This window comes from Protopterus annectens, chromosome 12.part0 (genome assembly GCF_019279795.1).
Source record: "Protopterus annectens isolate FY-2018-M chromosome 12.part0, PAN1.0, whole genome shotgun sequence".
Taxonomy (NCBI): domain Eukaryota; kingdom Metazoa; phylum Chordata; order Ceratodontiformes; family Protopteridae; genus Protopterus; species Protopterus annectens.
In genome coordinates, this window is record NC_056746.1 from 1,150,749,694 (window position 1) to 1,150,772,257 (window position 22,564).

Below are 22,564 nucleotides of genomic sequence, written 5' to 3' on the forward strand. Positions count from 1 at the left end.
ATGAGTGATCGTAGTTTTTACTAGTATTGATCAGAGATGTCTTCCCTTTTAGGGATTTTGCTCTATCTTGTAGTAGCTTTCTCCTCTTGTTGTAAAGTTTGTTTATGGCTGGGGTCCACCAGATCGGGCGCTTGCCTTTGGTGGAAAGGGTCTTGATTTTATTTGGGATTGCTTGATCCATGCAATCCTGGAGGTGCTCGTAGAAAGCATTTGTAAGGGATTCAGCAGTGTGGGTTGTGGTTTCCAATGGCTCAGGGGCCTTGAAGGATACCACACCAGTCTTAAGAAGTGTGAAGTTGGCTTTTGAGAAGTTCTTCACTGTGGTCTTTTTTGTTGGGGGTGGGGGCGGGATGTGGATCTCCAGTGAGATTAGTTTATGGTCTGATCTCACCAATGAGGGATATACTTCCGGTGTGGAGCATTTTGTCCCCATGTTTGTGATGATCAGGTCTAGTATATTTTCACCTCTTGTGGGAATGGTGACAAGTTGTTCCATAGCATTTGAGTTTATGAACTCCAGGAACCTTTGGGCTAGGGTATTGGGGCTTAAGTAATGTTCCCAGTCTATGTTTGTGTAGTTGAAGTCACCCAATATGATGGTGTTTGGAGAGACATTTATACTCTCCAGTGTCTTCAGGAAGGCTGTGTAGGGTTCCTGAGTTTGAGAGGGTGGCCTGTAACATGCTACAAACTGTAGAGCAGTTTTGCCTATGGTTAATTGCACCTGAATGGTCTCTGATGCTTCGTGAGTTGCCACCAGCCTGGAGGTGTGGGTATCCTTGATGAATATGGATACACCCCCTCCTTTTGTGGTACGGTCCGGGTTTTGGGGCCGGAACGCATGATATGAGGTAAAACCTGATCATACTCGTACTCGTATAAATACACACCTTTCTATATATTTTATGCATTTTTCTTATGGATATTGATATATGTTCTTATGTTAGTGGAGTAATATCTCTTTATATTGTGATGTTATACTAATTGTCCTAGTATTTAACCAAGCATCAGTTGTAGTGATGTGGTCTGATGAAGCAACATTAAGTTGTGAAAGCACTTACCGTTTGTCTTCTGCAATAAAGTACAGTGACTGATTTCCAGTGTGTAACTTTGGTGCCTTAATTTACTTTTGCTGTTGTTGTGTGTTTTGTGCACCTCAGTGTACCTGCAGCCATTTGGTTTTTGCGTCTTCAGATCCTATTTTTTATTCGGCTAAGGACACGCTGCACGTGGATATAATATGGACATGGATACCAACCAAGAATCATCTAATGAGCATCGTCGATTTTTAAAGCTTCTTGAAGTACCAGTGAATCCATTATTAAATGCTGACGTACAGGCAAATACAGTGGATATTGGTTCAGAGATGGAAAAAATGCTTGAGTTTCAGGCACAATATAGGGGGCTAGAAAACCTTCTATATAAGTACAAACGACTACAATGGCAAAGACTACACCTACAAGCTTCATTGGAAGCTAAAGTAATACCTCGAGGTCTGCGTATCTTAAATATGCCAACTTATGGGAATACATATCCTGAACTCTTACGTAAGTGGCAAGAACTGAATTTATCTTTTAGCTCCAAGTATATGGAGCTCCTTATAGAGTTTTTTACACCTCTTGAAACTGAGCTCATAACTGAAATTGTGACACTAGAAAACCAGATATCTGTAACCTTTCCTGCTACTATCACCCTTAATAAAATGGGCCAGTTGCATGAAAGCATTAGTGCCTATGAGAAAAAGCTTCAAAATGTTAAATTAAATAAATTAAACAGAGATAAAACTGATTTTAGTAACAATAATGTCTTCTCATGGCCGAGAGACCCTATAAATAAGAACCCCTTTGTATAATCCTGCTACAGTGAACAGAGGAACTAGTAGGACACTAAATACTGAGACACAGGCTTCCACTTCCTGTTCTTGCACTATTGAGATGAGGCAAAGCATGGCAATACAACAAACTGACCAAGAACATGGAAATTCTAGTGTTCCTACTCTCCAAGTTGCATCCTTTGCTTCTATAGTGAATGGGAATACATCTACATCGAATATGGATAAAAATTCGAAGTCAGAAGAACAAAGGAAAGCAAACAATATAGGTAAGACTCCAATAGACACTTCACAAGCAAATGCTACAGATACTAGTGTTTTTTAGAGAATTTGAAAGTGGGAGAATTCACTTTGAAAGCAGCTCTTCCATTCAGAGCTCGAGCCAAAAGCAATCCCAATATGGGAAAGACAGCAAGGGAAAATCAAATGGACAGAACTGCACACTTTTCAAAGAAAAGGAGGATGTAAAAACTCATCTTATTGTTAACATTTCTTTCTTTACTCTAACTAATGAACAAAACAGTTTGCTTAAGAAGGGTTTGTCTTTTATACCTGCCAAGAAGGCAGATTTAACTGAAATGCTAACAGACTTGAAATTGCTTGGTAGGAATTTATCATTAAAATGCATGTTTCGTAATAATGAAAATGTCAATGTAAATATATACAAGAAACCTAGCACTTTTGTACCTCCCACCCCTCCAGGCATACAAAGATTTTTAGATATCTGTGAAAATGCTTTTAATGAAGCTTATACTCCTGGTACGCAAGGCTGCACCTTTCATAATTTGAATACAGAAGAATATAGGGCTCTACATGAATTGCAGGATTTACATTCTCTTATTATTAAACAAGCAGATCAGCAAACATTTAAACAAGCGAACGCTGATTGATTGACCTTATTTTAGCGAAAGTTAAAAATATCAAAGCAACAGAAACTCAAATTTTTTCCTAGGGAAAGAATTCGGTTGTCCGTTTCTGTTGCATCTGTATTTTCAGTGCTGTGGTGGAAAGTTACAGGTCGGATTCAGGTAAGTGTGTGATTGTGTGGATGTGAGTGTTAGGATGGGTTAGGTGAGTTAGGGTTAGGGCTCGGGTTGGGTATGTGTGCAATTGTGTGGATGTGAGGGTTAGGGTGGGTTTAGGTGAGTTAGGGTTAGGGAGCGGGTGAGGTGAGTGTGCGATAGTGACGGGCCTTAGAGTTAGGGTTTGGGTTAAGGTAAGTGGATAGTTAGTGGTGTGTGCATAGTTTAGTGTAAGGTTAGGTGTCAGATTTTAGGTGTATGTGTGTGGATTTCTGTTTGTTTGTTGTGCTTGTGTTGTGTGTATGTGTTTTGGATCAGCAATTTTTTTTCCCTAGGAAAAAAATCGCTGATCTGACAGTTCGAGATTGTAAGCTTTCGCTTAAATAAGGTTGATCAATCAGCATTCGCTCATCTAATATAGACCCTAAAAATGCCTATGTAAATATTTCCAAGCAAAGATCCTAAATCTTCTAAACTTTGTTGCATATTTGGGAGACTTGCATATATTCATCGTTGTTTTTTTTTTTTTTTTTTTTTTGGTGAAATGCTTATCCAATCTCTCTTCACAGTCCTTTGTAACCTCCTCTAATTGATTCTTATATTTATCATGCAGTATTTTATATGCTGTACTAATTATTCCTTTTTAACAGTAGCTTCTGTTCTAGATTTTACTAAAAACTGTACCAGTGCTCAAGGGAGCCCGCAGGATTTTTTGCAAGGTGGTGCAAACACAGAGCCCTGCCCACACAGCACCCCCACCCACACAGCCCTTCCAGTGTCCCATTACTTGGCTATTTCCCCCCATTTTTCATGGACACTGTTCAAATCTCTCAGTGTGCATACTGTTTTATGCTTTACTTCTACAGTGATTACAGATATTTCAATTTCATTTACAACCTTTATTTCAAATTTTATAGCTGAAAAACTGTTAGACATTTACTAAATCTAAACAAAGCAATAGTCTTACAATGAAAACAGACTGAGCATTAAAACTTCTTTACCTTTGAAACCCACATTCACTGAAACAACATTGAAACCCACATTCAAAGAAAATGCTTCTGGCTAGTGGTAGGGTAAGTTTACCTTTGGGCTGTTTTCAAATCATAGGCTCTTTGTACACATTTTTAGATCCATGCAAAAGTTCTTTGATTCACCTTCCTGACTGTATTAATTATGCTATATAATAACTGAATTATATCCCTTGTATAATACAGCACCACTTCTTAGAGTGCATTTTAAATTTATAGTTCTGAACATTTTTCCTTTAAGCAGTGAAACAAATCATAATAACCAATAATAACAACCTGCCTAATTCAGAACATTTCAACCATAAAGGGCCACTCAAACTTCTGTCATACAATCCACCAATATCAATCAATATGCAGAATCTCTGCAGAAGTAAACGTCATCTGAATAATTCTACATTAAAAAGATCTGAAACCAATAAAGAGGTTGTTGCTAGAAAACAACTTTATATGTGTTTCATCTACAAATTCAGTGCCTGCTGCTCTTGAAGAATAAATTGCCAACATTATATTAAAAAAATGGTAAGCTGGTATATTGCAATAGGGAATGGGTGGCAAGCTGAAAAACAAGTTCATAGGCATCTCATCCAAAGGAGGACATACTCAGGACTGCAGCACTGCACCCCCTTAAAATACAAATCTACATGCTGAGGGAGTAGAACCTATAGCCCTCTGTATCAAGATGCAAGTATGCTACCTGCTGTGCTGCTTTAAAATTTTATACCACAATAGTGATGCCGTTTGCTAAACAAAACAGTTGCACATTTTAAGCAGGCTTAGGATGAGCAGCAGTAAACCTCTTCCCTTGAAACTGACAATTCCTTGAAAATGCACTTGAAAATAAATTCCACCTGCTAACTTTAACTAGGGCATTTCTCTCTCTCTCTCTCTCTCTCTCTCTCACTCACACCTCAATCTCTTAGTGCAAGAAATCTGGACAAAGCCTAAAATAAATAGGAGCAGATTATAAATATTGCTATCATGAACTTAGAACATTGTTAGAATCACTGCACCTGCTTCTGACAAAGTACCTTCTTGATGACACACAGGACAAATATATATTTGTGCAGTTCTAATACAGCACCACTTGTTTAGTCTGCATTTTAAATTTGTAGCTTTTTAGATTTGTAGTTTTAAACAGTCTTCTAGTAAGCAATGAAACAAAATATATGAACCAATGACAGAACTACCCATTTCAGAAAATTTCAACCATAAAAGGCCACTTGAACGTCTGTCATTACAATCCACCAATATCAGTAAATATGCAAAATTTCTGCAGAAGTCAGTCATCTAAATAATTCCACATTAAAGGGATCTCTTCCTAATGAAGAAGTTGCTGCTGAGAAACAACTTTATATTTCCTTGTTTCATCTACAAATAAAGTGGCTGCTGCCCTTGAAGAATAAATTGCCGATGTTACATTAAAAAAGTAATAAGCTAGTAATATTGCAATAGGGAATGGATGGCAAACTGATGACAAGTTCATAGTTACTAGGTAATTTGTCCAAAGGAGGACATTCACAGGACTACAGTGTAGCATATATATTAATGGAAGAAAGTCTGGGCGACCAGACTTTTTTTGTTTTGATATATTGCTGGATTTTACAGTGGGGCGCTCTGGTTACGCTGCCAAATTAGCGTGCATGTTTTTGAATGTTAATAGCCAGTCACTGTATAATTTAAAATAAAATATCCTTGCCAAGGAAGATTGGAGTGTTCTCATTGCCAGCATTAATGAAGTTACAGCAGGAAATACTAAATTGCCAAGAATAAAAGGAGGAATTCTGAACAAAAGATATGAACTAAGTGAAGGATTTGTGAGTTGGCCTGCATATGCTTATAAACTCTCCAATCCGTGCTATTTACTGTATCTCTGTCTGTACTAACAGTCTGCTATTCTAATAACTGCATTAATAGTGATTTAATAGTAATGAGGGAAATAGAAAAGTTGAAGAGATACAGACCTAGAAGTGATTACATACGTTTAAATCTGAAACGGAAATAGGATATGGTATAATGTATCTTAATATAATGTGACTTAATTAGGGTTTGGTAAGGTTATTTAAGCTTGTTACTGCAAGAGCAATTCAGGTGGAGTTGAGGTTACTGTGGTAGTTATTGGTTTAACATTGCTGGAGTGTAATATGAATAAGTAACTTTAACCAGGCTAAGAACTTTGCTTTCCCTGGTAAGTTGTAAATATAATTTGAAATTTGTAGTTAGATTTTTTTCATTTTACATTTGTTTGGTATTAAAATAAGTAATGTGCTTAGATATGACTTTTTGCTACAGGTTTTAAGTAAGATTTTTACTGTTCTCATTTTAGTGATCTTTTACTTAGTTTATTGTTTAATCACATCTTTGTCCAGAAGTACATATAGTTTTTATTTAGTGTTTCAAGAATATGTGAGCAGCCTTACATTGTTCTCCTAAATATCAGTTGTTTTAAAAGTAGCAGTAAGAAAGCATTTTATTTATATATCTGGAATGTGGTGGTGCTGCGGTAGCGTTCTCGCCTCATAGCAAGACGTTGTCCCGTTCGATTCTCAGCTAGAGCGTCTTCTGTGTGGAGGCATATGTGAATGGGGGCGTGCCTTCGTTGAAGGTTGTGCGTCAGGGCTGGTAACCCGGTACGTAAAAATCCACTACCAATCATTAGCGGACCGGAGTTCCGTTGTGGCGACCCCTAACTGGGAAAAGCCGGAAGGCACAAACAATCTAGAATTAAACAAAGAAGGGGGTTTTTTCTTCAAGAAACTAGACATTCACAGATATTAAAAGTAATGAAATTTAGTGCTTGACCTTCTCTTAAGGAACAAATGAGAAATTCAATTATATTGTAGAAGAAATCTATTGTTATACTAATGATTTTTAAAAAAAAATTAAAGGTTAAGTATGCTAAGATTGTTTTAGAATACTGCAAAAAAACTATCAGTTCCCATAGCTTCAAGTAAATTTTGATAATTTATTTAAATTGCATTAAATAACATGGAAGAATGTTTCATCATGGAGTAAGTTTTAATTTTATTTTGATAAGGATGATGCCATTGCTAATGTGACTCTGAATTTCAACAACTACTAAAGCTTTGACATATTTATGCAAAAAAATTAGTCATGCCTGTTTGCATTGCTATTATTGTTTGTTTTTTGTCATTGTCCTTTACTATGAAAGTAAAACTCCGCGTGTTCAGACCACAATCTTCTTTAATAAACAAAAAGTAAAATTCAGTAGATTCAGCGCTATCGTCTGCTGCAAGCAGACTTCATCAGAATAATTAATACACAGTCCCTCTCTTTTTTATATTCTTGGTTTAAACAATTTACTACATAATTATTGTAATTAATAATTAATTAAATCTGTGAATTGGAGCAATTATAACACAAGTACTCCGTAAATGCATCTCTTCCTTGTATGGTCATGCCACAAAGAACAGGAAGTGTATGTAAACAACAATCTTTGAAATACATACTTTTCTAAATGCTTTGCGTTCTGCTATTCAGAAATTTCTTTCCTTTCTTTTCCATACAAGGCAAATTAATACACAGATTAAATTAGTTACACACTCTTCTGTTTTTGTTTGTAATATATAATATGATGTAAATGTGTAATAAACAATATAAATACATGTTCACATAATGAATAATTAAATATATACATATAAGTTTGAATAATTAAATTACTAACAATATTTACAGAAGTCATTTATAGGAACTTGTTTTAGAAAATAATAAATTTACAATCATTTCATACTTTTAACCTTCATATAATTTGTAAATATGAAATATAATTCATGTAATAACTTATAAATCTGTTCATTAAAATTTCCAATAAAAATATCACCCTTCTTAATAATACCTATTATATAGTGTATTAACTTCTCATTATATTTTGATTAATTTTCTTTTCTATTTATATGATAGTTAAAAAAAATCTTTTATCATTTAAATATTAAAAAATGTTAAACATATATATCGAATAAAAATGTTAAAATTATCAAAATACTGTTCTAATTTTCATTGTTTAAAACAGGAAAATCTCACTAAAGAACATAACAATATTAAAAGTAAAATATAAAGTTAAATATATAAAGTTACTGTGACATAAACAACGGTGCATGATTTACATAATTCTTGTATTACTTATAAAATTAATTTATATATTATTTGTCCAAAAACACTGATGCAAAACGCAGTGTGGGATGGAATTGAATATTGTATCACCCATAATGCCATATTTATTTTAGATGAAAAATGTATATTATATATACCTTTCTTAAAATTGTATACTTGAATTGTACATATTTTTATACAAATTTATTAATTTAACTTTTAGATCCTTGAGGCCTTATCTATTAGTATGGGTTTAATACTTATATATTCATTGAGCCCTGGAGGGGTATTTGATCTTAACAATAATTGCCATCTTATTTCTTTCTGCAATAAAAAGTTTTTAATATTACCCCCCCTAGTGTCCATTTTAATAATTTCCAAAATTCCAAACTTAAAATCTGTAAAACTTTCACATTCCAAAGAATGTTTAAACAAAGCATTTGTCTCCTTTCTCCTTTTAATATCATGGGTATGTTCGTAAATTCTCTCTCTGAGAGTCCTCTCAGTCTTACCCACATAAAACGAATCACATTTAGAACAAATAGCCAAATATACCAACATCCTGCTCCTGCAGTTACCTTTACAGAATGTTATCTTACTTTTTAAACCATTCTTAAGTGTGATTTCTACTAATGGATTAATATATGCACACTGCCTGCATCTACCACATTTTGTGGTACCTTTCTTTTGGTCGTTATTTTTTGTCTCGGCCTCAAAGATTCTTTTGAAGTTTTTTGCAGTTTTATATGTAAAATTTGGTTTTTTTCCAACCACTTCGTAGATGTCTTTATTAGTTTTAAAAATACTCCAATTATTTTTTATAATCCCAGTAAAACAATCTGAGAAGCCGTTATATTCAACTATGCACGCACTTTTGTAGTCAATATTTTCATCAGTGTTCGTGTTGTTGGGGATAAATTTTTCACCTAATAATGGTTTAAATTTTATACCCCAACCCTGATATACTTCTGTTAAAATGTCACCTACAAATTGTATTGGATACCCCCTTTCTATAAATTTTTCCAATAAAAAGGAGAACTCTTTCTCCAAGTCTTGTTTTTGTGAAGTCATTCGTGCAATCCTTACAGCTTGACCCTTAACTATACTTTTCTTTTGGTGTAGGGGATGTTGGCTGTTGAATTGCAAATAACTATTACACCACGTTTCCTTACGAAAAATGTTAGATTTAAAACCACTAGTTGTCTTACTTAAAGTGATGTCCAAATAGTTTATATTTTGCTGTTCAATCTCATGGGTGAAGGATAAGAAAGAAGTGGTTTGATTTATATAAGACATAAAGTCTTTTAAGTCATCAGGGGTATCTTCTTCCCATAATAAAAAGATATCATCTAAAAATCTCAGATAAATTTTTATATTTTTCATGTACGGGCTTTGAAAAATGCTTTCTTCCTCCCATCCGAGAAGTACCATATTGGCATATATGGGGGCGCATGCTGCCCCCATAGCTACTCCAGTGACTTGTTTATAGTATTCTCCTTGAAACGTTATGAAATTATTGTCGAGGACCATTTCTGTCAACTCTATTAATAATTTTCTATTGTCGTCTGTTGTATTGTAGTATTTGTACACACTGTTCTCAAAATATTCAAACCCTTCATTTCTAGGAATGCAAGTAAATAAATCTTTCACGTCTATTGTCACCAATTTTATTGTTTCTGACCAAAGGTTGTTAGTAATTTTACCTAAAAAATCCCATGAATCTTGTACCAAATGTGTTTGATTTTTCACAATTCCTTTCAAATGGTAATCAATATAAACTGCTAGTGGTTGAGTTTTTGATCTTTTTGCTGACACTATAGGACGAAAGGGAGGTTTGAAAATATTCTTGTGTATCTTAGGTATTGCAAAGATATGTGGTATATGAGGATATGTCTGCTTTAAAAAGTTGTATGTTTCCTTCCCAATTCTAGTATCAATCAGATATTCTTCCAACCAACTATCAATTCTGCCGTAGGCAATTTGAATCTCATTATACGATACTGTGGTGTAGGTCTTTTCATCCATTAATAATTCTGTTAGAATATTGTTATAAACTTCTTGACTAAAAATGACCATTCCACCACCTTTGTCAGGTTGCATAAACCTCAAATTTGTATCCTTTATTAAATTTTTCATCAATGTTGTTTCTTTTTCATTTAAATTCGTGTTTTTATGCAACCTTTTAGATTTTTCATAAGTATCGTAAATGTCGTTGGTTACTATGGCCTCAAAAGTCCCTATCAAAGGGTGTAATGGGGGATTGTAAATACTACTTCTACTAGGACCTTGACCACAACCTGAGGGTTCGTTTTGTAATATATTCCCAGGTTGTTTCTGTTTACACATTAATTTCAAGTTGAGTTTTCGTAAAAATATTTTTAACTCCAATAAAATATTGGCTAGATCTCCACATGTTGTTTTAACAAATTTAAACCCCTTTGAAAATAAATCAAAGTGTAGTTTTTCCACTTTCAGATTTGTATAATTGTGAATTTTGAATCCTTTATATATATCTGTGTTATACCATTTTCTTCAATATGTATTCCTTCTATCTCCCTCTCCTCCCTCTGGTTCTCCATACTTGTTCTCCCCCTTCCCTCTCTTCTGTAAAACCCTGTGGACCAGGATCCGAGGGGTTTCGTTGCTTGTTTGCTAGCCTTTCCGACCTTCGTGGTCCTAAAAAAGCTTCAATATCCTCATGAAATGTATCTAATTCGTCCAGGTGACTATTTCTTGTTTCAAACCTTTCCTGGATTTCTACCCTCCTATTTCTTCCTACTTCTTTGTAATGACCATTTGTTACCTTATGTCTATTTTTTTCTTTTTGATTAATCTTATTTATCTGAAAGGGGAGTGGGTAACTAATACCTTTTTTATATTGTTCTCTATCTCTGGTCAATTTTCCTTGTTTTCTCAAATACACTTTCTCTATTTTTTCTTCCACTCTTTTTAAAATTTTCATATATAAATTTTCATAATCTTCAAACAACAAGTCCCTAACAATACCACTCTGACATTCATTCACTTCATCAAATAATTTTTTAAGCTTTACTTCATTATATTTTATCAATTTAGACATCAATGCAAAACCACAATCGTCAAAAAAAGTTTGCAAATCATTTATCACATTCTCAGTATAGTGAATCCCAAAGGGGTATTTATAAAATCTGAGTCCCTGTGGGACTATTTTATGCGTCAAACATTTGTGCAAATAATTATTATCAATTTGTAAACATTTATATTTATGTAGTATTTTTTCAAAATAAAACAATTTATCTCTTAAAGTCATTTCCCGTTCATTCTCTTTATTGTCTGGACATTCATTGTAGTCGCCGTTATGAACATTGGCATTTATTGTTCCGTCAAAGGAAAATACTTTATCTAAAATGTTCTTATAATTGTCTTTACTATGTCCGCCATTAAGCATCCGGCGCCAACCCCTACACCAAAAGAAAAGTATAGTTAAGGGTCAAGCTGTAAGGATTGCACGAATGACTTCACAAAAACAAGACTTGGAGAAAGAGTTCTCCTTTTTATTGGAAAAATTTATAGAAAGGGGGTATCCAATACAATTTGTAGGTGACATTTTAACAGAAGTATATCAGGGTTGGGGTATAAAATTTAAACCATTATTAGGTGAAAAATTTATCCCCAACAACACGAACACTGATGAAAATATTGACTACAAAAGTGCGTGCATAGTTGAATATAACGGCTTCTCAGATTGTTTTACTGGGATTATAAAAAATAATTGGAGTATTTTTAAAACTAATAAAGACATCTACGAAGTGGTTGGAAAAAAACCAAATTTTACATATAAAACTGCAAAAAACTTCAAAAGAATCTTTGAGGCCGAGACAAAAAATAACGACCAAAAGAAAGGTACCACAAAATGTGGTAGATGCAGGCAGTGTGCATATATTAATCCATTAGTAGAAATCACACTTAAGAATGGTTTAAAAAGTAAGATAACATTCTGTAAAGGTAACTGCAGGAGCAGGATGTTGGTATATTTGGCTATTTGTTCTAAATGTGATTCGTTTTATGTGGGTAAGACTGAGAGGACTCTCAGAGAGAGAATTCTGAACATACCCATGATATTAAAAGGAGAAAGGAGACAAATGCTTTGTTTAAACATTCTTTGGAATGTGAAAGTTTTACAGATTTTAAGTTTGGAATTTTGGAAATTATTAAAATGGACACTAGGGGGGGTAATATTAAAAACTTTTTATTGCAGAAAGAAATAAGATGGCAATTATTGTTAAGATCAAATACCCCTCCAGGGCTCAATGAATATATAAGTATTAAACCCATACTAATAGATAAGGCCTCAAGGATCTAAAAGTTAAATTAATAAATTTGTATAAAAATATGTACAATTCAAGTATACAATTTTAAGAAAGGTATATATAATATACATTTTTCATCTAAAATAAATATGGCATTATGGGTGATACAATATTCAATTCCATCCCACACTGCGTTTTGCATCAGTGTTTTTGGACAAATAATATATAAATTAATTTTATAAGTAATACAAGAATTATGTAAATCATGCACCGTTGTTTATGTCACAGTAACTTTATATATTTAACTTTATATTTTACTTTTAATATTGTTATGTTCTTTAGTGAGATTTTCCTGTTTTAAACAATGAAAATTAGAACAGTATTTTGATAATTTTAACATTTTTATTCGATATATATGTTTAACATTTTTAATATTTAAATGATAAAAGATTTTTTAACTATCATATAAATAGAAAAGAAAATTAATCAAAATATAATGAGAAGTTAATACACTATATAATAGGTATTATTAAGAAGGGTGATATTTTTATTGGAAATTTTAATGAACAGATTTATAAGTTATTACATGAATTATATTTCATATTTACAAATTATATGAAGGTTAAAAGTATGAAATGATTGTAAATTTATTATTTTCTAAAACAAGTTCCTATAAATGACTTCTGTAAATATTGTTAGTAATTTAATTATTCAAACTTATATGTATATATTTAATTATTCATTATGTGAACATGTATTTATATTGTTTATTACACATTTACATCATATTATATATTACAAACAAAAACAGAAGAGTGTGTAACTAATTTAATCTGTGTATTAATTTGCCTTGTATGGAAAAGAAAGGAAAGAAATTTCTGAATAGCAGAGCATAAAGCATTTAGAAAAGTATGTATTTCAAAGATTGTTGTTTACATACACTTCCTGTTCTTTGTGGCATGACCATACAAGGAAGAGATGCATTTACGGAGTACTTGTGTTATAATTGCTCCAATTCACAGATTTAATTAATTATTAATTACAATAATTATGTAGTAAATTGTTTAAACCAAGAATATAAAAAAGAGAGGGACTGTGTATTAATTATTCTGATGAAGTCTGCTTGCAGCAGACGATAGCGCTGAATCTACTGAATTTTACTTTTTGTTTATTAAAGAAGATTGTGGTCTGAACACGCGGAGTTTTACTTTCATGGTTTATTGGATTTTTATATATTTTTGAGTATTGTCCTTTACTACCTGTTTCTTCACTGGAAAGGTCAGTAGACCAGTTCATCTACCTGGTTATTAAATTGTAAAATAAATAAACTGTGCAATTAATTTGAATCTTAAAGATGATGTAACTTTTTCAGAACTAAAATCTTTGCTTTTATACATTATTCATTTGCTTGTGGTACACAGATAAGAATTGACAGAATTTGGATTTCTAATGGTCATCATAATAAAACTCATTATGTTAAAGTTGTACATTGGCCTTTATCTCAGTATCTATAAGGAGAATTCATAGCTTTGCAAGAATAATTGTTTATATGACCAAAATAAGATACTTTAGCATGCTCAGCTGAAGCATGAACTTCTAGTACCGTATTCAATTAACTATAGTTAAAGTATATAAAGTACTGTTATGGGTCAAAAATATTTCCCACTTTCTGTCTTGAAGGTAGAGCAGCTACTGGCATAGGAGTTCTTCTCCCACATTTAGAATTTTAGAATGTAGGCAAAATAAACAGCCTCATGCAGATTTATTACCCTATTCCTTCAAAGAGAATGTCACTGGTTCAACCTAACAAGGCTAAGTTGCTCCTTATCAGACAAAGGGTCACATTTGTAGTGGGATCACTAGTCAACAAACTACTCAGTTTGAACAATTTCACCTTCTTTGCTGCAAGAATAACAGGTTATAATGGGTACATCTTTCTAACAACCCCCAAGCACTCACAACCTTCATACCCCTTAAAATAATCTATACTTTTACAGAAAACAGCTTCTCTTTTCGAGCTCCCAAAGTATGTCTTCCACCACAGATAAAAGGCATCCCAACACACAAGTACACCTACAACAAAAAGTAAAACGGTCCTCTCAGCATAAAAAGCAAAATGGACCTCTCAGCTTGTAACAAATGGAGCTTCCTTCCAGCACATAAACAAAGCCTTGGGGGGGGACTCTGGCAGCAGGCTTGCTGTGGAATCCATTTCCGTGCACTTTGTGATTGAATTTAACGTTAACGTACAATGCACGCATGGGTCTGCCTATAGGTCTTATAGCTGTAAAAGTGAGGGGATGCCTCCCCGCTCTATGGTTCTGGCACCTAGCGTCTGTGTGACTGGATGGGATGCAAAGGGAGTTCTTAAAGAGGAATGCCCTTTAAAAAAAAAATTTTTTTTTAATTAAAATAAAATTAATTTCTCGGCCAGCTGGTTCCAGGGGGGTGCAAGTGCACCCCCTTGCACCTGCCTGCCTCCGGGCACCCTTGCCAGTGCAGGTCTTTCGCTTAGGATCTCCCTATATCTTTCTCTTTGCCTGTACTCTTATCAATCCTTGACTGGGAAGGCAATCTCTAGCCTGCAGTCCAAGTAAATGGTTGGCCTCTTCCCTTTCTGTTTTATTTCTATAATTATTTGCTCCAAATACCTTGGTTCTTTTGCCAGTTTTCTTCAATATATTCTAGCTCCTTCATGCCTCTTGTATGTACACCTAATTCCAGTCATCCCTATTGGCAGAATCTCCTTTCTCCATTCCCATGTTGGCTTATTTCTTAGAATACTTTCTGCTACTTTATGAATTTAATATAATATTATGTATGGTTATTGTTATTCTCCTTAAGGATCTGCATCCAAAATCCCAGTCTCCTCTTGTTTCTTGAGTTTCCCCGTTTCATCATCACCCCTTTCCACTATGAATTATAGAATTCTGCTTGTGCTATGTATAGGAGCCTTAACTGTGTAGCTCTGAAAGACCCCTTCAAATCTGGCAATCCCAGATAACCTTCTTCTGTTGGAAGAATAAGGTTATCCCACATGACTCTTGCTGTCTTCCCCTCCCAGATGAAGGTATTCAGCTGTTTATTAATTGCAATCTGTAACTTCTCCTCTGGCTAATAAAAATATGCTTGGCCTGTGTATAAAACTAAGGGGACTAAAAACATTTTAACTGCTTATATCTTGCTATCGATATCTGTAAAACAGAGTTTCCAGTTTCTCAGTTTTTTTGTATCCTCTTTTGTTTAGTCTCTTCCCACATATCCTTAGCTGCCACACCAGCATCCTTTTTAAACCATATTCCTCAGTACTTCATTTTATCATGTCCCCATAAATATGGATACTGCTGAACCAGTTTCTGTGTTGGGTACATAATTTACAGATATTGCCTTTGTTTTAGTTTCATTAATTTTTGTACCCCAAAAAGATTTGAAGCTCTCTCAAAATGTTCTACAACGCTGAAATGTCTTTCTGGCTTTATCAGGTATAAAATAATATCGTCTGCAAACAGAGACAGTTTTTCCTGACTACCATACCAATTATGCTTGAAATTCTGAGTGCCTCCAAATTCTGGACCCCATCCAGTTCGGGTTTGTGAAAGGCAGATCATGCCTCCTGAACCTAATTGACTTCTTTGAGGCAATCACCAAAGTCGTAGACGAGGGTAAGGTGGTTCACACAGCCTATCTTGACCTCGCCAAGGCTTTCGACACCATCCCCCATTCTGGAATTATAACTAAACTAGGTATAAATACCTACGTCACATCATGGGTTGCCAACTGGCTCACTGACAGAACCCACACTGTAAAAGTTGCAGACTCCAAATCTGACTTCAAACCAGTGACAAGTGGAGTACCACAGGGTTCAGTCCTGGGACCTCTCCTGTTTGGTATCTACTTTTTTGAAGTACAGGCTAACACAGAAGGCTTTTGGCTAACAAAGTTCGCAGATGACTGCAAACTAGGAGCCAAAGTAGAGTCCCCAATTGATGTGGACATCCTGCAAAATGGCCTCACTAAGACAGATGCATGGTGTCAGACCCATGGCCTCAAGCTCAATGCCAAAAAGTGCATTTTCATCCCCTTTGATAAAAACTCTGTACCCATGAAATACCACATAGGCGGCAGTCTAATTAATGCCGAATGTGTGATAAGAGACCTTGGGACCCAGGTGGACAGTATTCTCTCCTTTGATAATCACATCGCAACAGTAGTCAGGAAATCCTTCTGTGTGGCACACCTCATCACAAAAGGGTTCTCATCCAGGAAAAAAGTGGTCATTGTTCCCCTCTACTCGAAACTCATTAGACCCATTATAGAGTACAATGCCTCTTTTGGAATGTACCTCACAAGACATCTGCAGCAGCTGGAAAGGCCACAGAAATACCTCACAGAGAGGATTACCAGTCTCAAACAGATGCCCTTCACTGACCATCTTAAAAAACTCCAGCTTTACTCCGTAGCGTATCGCCTACTCCGAGGTGATCTCTGCCTAACATATAAAGCTGTGTCAAACCCAGAGCTGTTGGACATGCTACACCTAATGAAATTCCAATCCCTCCAAGCTACAGCTCTAGGGACCTAAACTTTGTCACCACAATAAACAGGACATGCTGGAGGGATAGATTCCTGTCCCAGAGACTTCCCATACTCTGGAACAAGCTACCCATCTATGTCAAGCAAAGTTCCTCATTAGCACTCTTCAAGAAAAATCTTGATGAGTGGATGGGAAATAGGAAATGCACCCCAGGGATCACTTCTGTGGCTGTGCTCGACAGGGGTACAGGAAAATAACTTTCTTCGGTGGCTTAAGCCAGGGAACCTTGTTGGCTAGGCTTACTTAGGCCCTTGGGCCAATAGCCTAGTACCTACGTATGAACCTTATTTTCTTTGACAGTGGTTCTAAATGTAATGCAAATAGCAAAGGGGAAAGAGGACACCCCTGCCTGGTTCCTCTGCATAAACGGAAGTTAGCAGAGAGGAGCCCACCCACTTTAATTTCACCTCCAATCCCACATATATCCTCCTAATCAACCCTATAATTTTGTCAGGGAATGTAAATGCTTCTATTGCCCTGCTTATAAACTCCCAGCTTAGTCTACCAAGTGCTTTCCCTGCATCAAGACCTACCAACAACAGTGGTATTTTCTTACATTCTGCTTCCCTCTGGATCATCATTGTTCTGTTAACGTTGTCAAATGTTTGCCTCTCCTCTACAAAACCACAGTGATCCATATCTATCAATTTTGGCATCACCTTTGCCATTCTTTTATCAGTTATAGACCTAGATACTTTTATAATCATGGTTTAAGATTGGAATTGGCCTGTATGAAGCTGGAACTGATGGGTCTTTACCGTCTTTAGGTATTATGCCATGTAGTTTATTTTGATATCTAACGGCTTCTCAGATAAGGTCAGCTTATAATTAATGAAAATATGAGTTTTTCCTAGATTCCAGTTAAGTTAGCTAATGACGGACAAGATACTTACTGCTTTGGGTCTCCAAATCATTGGTATTGTATTGATTTTATATGCAACTATTTCAAGCTTAGGTTTTAAAAAAATATATCCTATATTTTTTATGTATAAGTATTAACATATGCTTGAGTGTGTGTTGAAGAGGTATTGCCACACAGCTAGGCTTTTTTCTGCACATAGTAAATATAAATGTAATACAAATGCATTCATGATTCTGTTGACTAGCTTTTCTCCTGAGTTCATTAAACACACGCGCTCGCAGATGTGAATACATATATATATATATATGTATATATATATATATATATATATATATAGATGTATATATATATATATATATATATATGTGTGTGTGTGTATGTGTATGTATATGCAAATATACGCACACACACTGTCTCACATTTGCACACTCTTTATCAAGCTTAGCTATGTGCTTCTAATACTTTTGCATGAGGTAGATGTATAAGAACTTGAGAAGTAAAGTGGTTTATTGATCTTAGTATATGAAAGTGCATGCAAGTTTTATATTTGAAGACAAGGGTAAAAACAAGTTACTGCACTGTCCTTTATGTGTTTTATAGGGATGACCAAGAAGTAGCAGTGGTGTACTACAGACATGGTTATATGCCTCATAATTATTCCCAGCAGGTTAGTACTAAACCTGTAATTGGTGATTGAATGTTGTTATAGTATGAATGGCCCACCACAGTTTCACTTGTACTTCTTTCCCTTTTTTTTTTGTTCAAATCAGTGTTATAGCAGCCTTTCTGGCACCGCTTCCCCTGTCTTTTTTATCCACATACATTATTTAAGTCTTTATTGCATTGGCAGACTTAGACTGAGCCCTGTTTTCTGAACTGAGTATACTGAGAGCAGCAAAATGTCACATTCTCTTAACAAACAGGAGAAAATGCATGCATACCTGTATTGCTGTTTTTTAAAGCCCAGAAGGTCACTGGGTTGAGTGAGGGAAAAGTAGTCCTGCAGTCCTGTTGGCTTGGTACAAGTCCCTTGGGGCACTGCCAGGGACAGGAGGTGTACTGCAGAGACAGAGCAGAGGTGTTTTGTGGTGCTTGTGGATTGTGTTGAGCTTCTCTAGACCCAGTCTGTCACCCTTGTTAAGGTTCCTCTTTATGGATAAAATTCAAGCATTATTAAATGCTGCAATCTAGGTTGTTTGCCATAGAATTCTGCTGCCGAACAACTGCCTCTGCAGTCTCCTGCATGCACATTGGTTATTTGCAGAAAACTGTTTGGTAAAAAAACATGTAGTCAACATCCATGTTATTACTTGGGTTGGCCCTATGGAGAGAAACATGAAGAAACCTCTGTCAAACATTTGTATTGAGTTGTTTTTGTAAAAAGCTGGGAAGGTAGCTATGTAGCACTTGAAGGTGATAGTGAGCCCAGTGATGGTGGTATCAGAACGTGTGGAAGTGCTTCAGGCACAGGTATCAGCAGCTGAGCCAAAGAATGCTGACCTCCAAGAGGTACAACAATACAGAGTACTTCTGGAGAGGTTTGGTGGCCATAAAGGAAGGATTACTAGATTTGAGAAACGGTTGCCACAAAAGAATCTTCATTTTCAGGTGACGACACTGAAGGTGCATGTCCTTAAGAATAGAGTGAGATGCTTGAATATTAGAACTCATGGTCTGCCAGAAGAGGATGAAGAAACAAATGTTTTCTTTTTGCAAGATTGGCTGTTGGTGGTTTTTAAAAAGTGACCTTGGAACCATGTAGGTTAAGAGAGCCAAAAGAGAAAAAGCAAACTATTGATACTTCTAATGCAAATTTGCGTAAAAAATCTTACATGTGTACTTTCACTTCTTGGGGGATTCCCACTTATTTCCTAATGCATACATATGTTTTCAATCAATATCAAAGGGCTAAGTAGTCTAATAAAAGAAACAAGGCACCTCAGTATGAGGCACTATCATATTGATGTAGTATTGCTCCAGGAAACCTGAATGATTGTAAGGAACAAGTTAAGCTATCATGGCAAGGATGCATAGTGGCTGTTGTGACCATACCCTCATGGAAGGAGAGAAGGGGTGGCTGTTGGGACAAACAGGAGTTTGTCTTAAAGTTAAAGACACATGTGACAGTGGTTAATGAAGGATGACCGCATTTAAAGGACACTGCTGGGGTGTTAATGACCATGGATTTAAGTTTGTCTCATTTGTAGGCTGTAACTATTGGACTGGTCACCAAAGTTGTGCCTTCCTTACCCATAGTACCTCTGTATTGCCTAGCCTGCCCACATCTCATTACTGCCATTCAGAGTGATCTCCATTTAGTTCAAATGACAGGGGGAGATTTTTTTCCCCCTCAGGATTTAGGCAAGTCCTGATGTTTCAAAATACATGTTTGGTACTCTTTCTAACTAGACTTATTAATGTGCAACAATACGAATTTCAGTAGCCTTTTTCCTTATTATTCCCTTCTCATCTCTTGTCCTCCCCCACTAGAAAAAAGTCATAAATCGTTCCTTTTCTTTTTAATGTTGAGAAGCCCCCTGGCATATTTATTAATTCATAAATTTAAATGATAATATCTTCATTACAACTGATTATTTACATGTATATAGTTGATGAAACATAGTCATACCTTATTGCAACTACATTAAATTTATGTTGATAAACTTCTCCATTGACATATCTTGCTGATGTTCTAAATTGTTCCAGAAATTTTTTGACAAAATCCTTACTCATGTAAAAACACATTTTCATAATTATTTGCAATGCTGTACAACCAAATATAATATGTTATCTATGGTGCAACAACTACTTACAGTGTAAAAACTATATACAAAGTAATAGAGACCCTTTAATATGTTCCCCAGTGTACTTTCTATCAGCCAGGAGATGGTTATTTAGACAAGCTTATCCCTATTATGACAGGTGCATCTCTTCAATCCCTACCGTCTGAACTTGCTTAACCCTCATTTCCTGATTATGAGATTATAGAGTATCTAAAGTACTTCATTACAGAGTTAGTAACTTACCTCTAGGGTCGGCTATACTTTTTAATTAATTTCTTTAATTTCATTTATCATTTTCACTACTAGAAGAAAACTTGGCTTTTCTACAGTTTTCCTTTTAATAGTTATAGCTTTTTTAGCCACCAATAAAAGTAGGATGACCAGGATGTAGGCTTGTTATTCTACCACAGCTTCGAAAGAACATAGATTGCTTTAACTCTCTTCCATGGCCAAGTATCTGGACCATCTTCCTGTTAATTTCTGACTTAAATTGGTGTAGCTCCTTACAGTCTTAAAATGTGCATCTGTGTACACCTCTTCTGTTTATCAAATCACCAACTTAAACCAGACACTATCAGGAACATTTTCCGTAGTCTAGCTGATTTATAAAAATATTTATGCAAACATTTCTATGAGTGAAAAATTCAGAACTTCCTGGATTTAGTGGCGTGTCTCTGGGCAATGAGTATATCCCACCATGACTCTTAAGAGAAGTTTTTTGTTAGCGTCTCATTCCTGTCCCTTCCCAGTTTTTCCACTGTGATAAGTTCTTGTATGCATTAGCGCTCTGTAGGCTTTGCTCGACTGCTTTTTTCCTGCAAGCTAGTTTTGTTCTGACCTCCATGATTAAGTGATTCAGGTCACTAGTGTATGTGGGCCCCTTTCCCCGCTCTTTTGCATAGATCCTCTTTAATCTCTGAAGCTAGCCCTGTATAAGTTAAGTCATGTCCAATAGTTGGTACTTTTCCCTAACTTCGTCCCATAATAAAACCTGGTTCTGTGTTAACATCTCACTCATATCTTTGCAGTATCTTCTCTCCTGTTCATACATTCCTCTCTTTTATTTGCATAATCCCTGGGTAAAATTCCACTTCCACACTTGTGTAATCCCACGTGCTAATACTGTTGACGATGCTAAAGTACGTTTGGGTATATGGCTCCAGATGACTTCCATCTTGATGTATAGGTTTGATTTTGCACTAGATATGATAGTCTAATCTGTATTGCCTTAAAATATTTCTCAAGATCTGGCATACCCATTTCTTCTTTGTCTGATGGCAAAACTAATTTATCCTACTGCACCCTTTCCTTTTTACTGTCTCAAAAAATTCCTTAAAATCTTTACAAATCTCATTCCAAAATCGATCCATATTGGTAAAAAAGTAAGACTGACTGACAAATAAAGAAACATCTTAATGGCTTGTGCTGCTATCCCAATCCATAAAGTCATTTTCCATTTCCTAATGATACTGGGAGTTTTATCCTTAATCTTGACCCATGTAGTCTTGCTGGAGGTTGCACATCTTTTTAACTATATCCCTAGATACTTCATCCCATCGTGATCATATAAACATGCATATCTCTAGACCAACTTGAATGTAGGGACAAACTTTTAGTAAGCTAAAGTACTTAACTATTTTCTATATCTTTCTCAGATTCCAAGTGATGTAATGTTTGCCAACAAGGCTATTTCTGTTGCCCCACCCCCCCATTCATAACAAGATGCTCTAGAATATCATATTTCTTCAGCTAAAAGCTCAAGTATGTAGCGAACAGTAGTGAGAAAGCAAACATCCCTGTCTCATGCCCCTAGTCAAGCTCATGTCCCTTGATGGTTCCTTTCCACACTTTACATTTCCCTTAGCCCCTTTATCAGTTGCTGTTGTTGGTCTTTCGGCTTTTTTCCCGGTAAGGGGTCGCCACAGCGGAACTCCGGTCCGCTAATGATTGGCAGTAGATTTTTTACGAAACGCCGAGGTGCCAGCTCGACGCCCAACCTTCAACGAAGGCACACCCATTTACGCACGCATGTCTTTCGAACACTACCC

The 22,564-nt window shown here is 35.5% G+C and overlaps 1 protein-coding gene across 1 annotated transcript in view; it reads left to right on the plus strand.

Moving 5' to 3' along the window:
• GSS (glutathione synthetase) overlaps positions 1-22,564 on the plus strand; it is an 880,848-nt gene that overhangs the window by 506,394 nt on the left and 351,890 nt on the right. Inside the window, exon 8 of the mRNA XM_044090175.1 lies at positions 18,334-18,400. Within this exon, the coding sequence (XP_043946110.1) occupies positions 18,334-18,400 (67 nt within the window). The remainder of the gene's footprint in view (positions 1-18,333; positions 18,401-22,564) is intronic.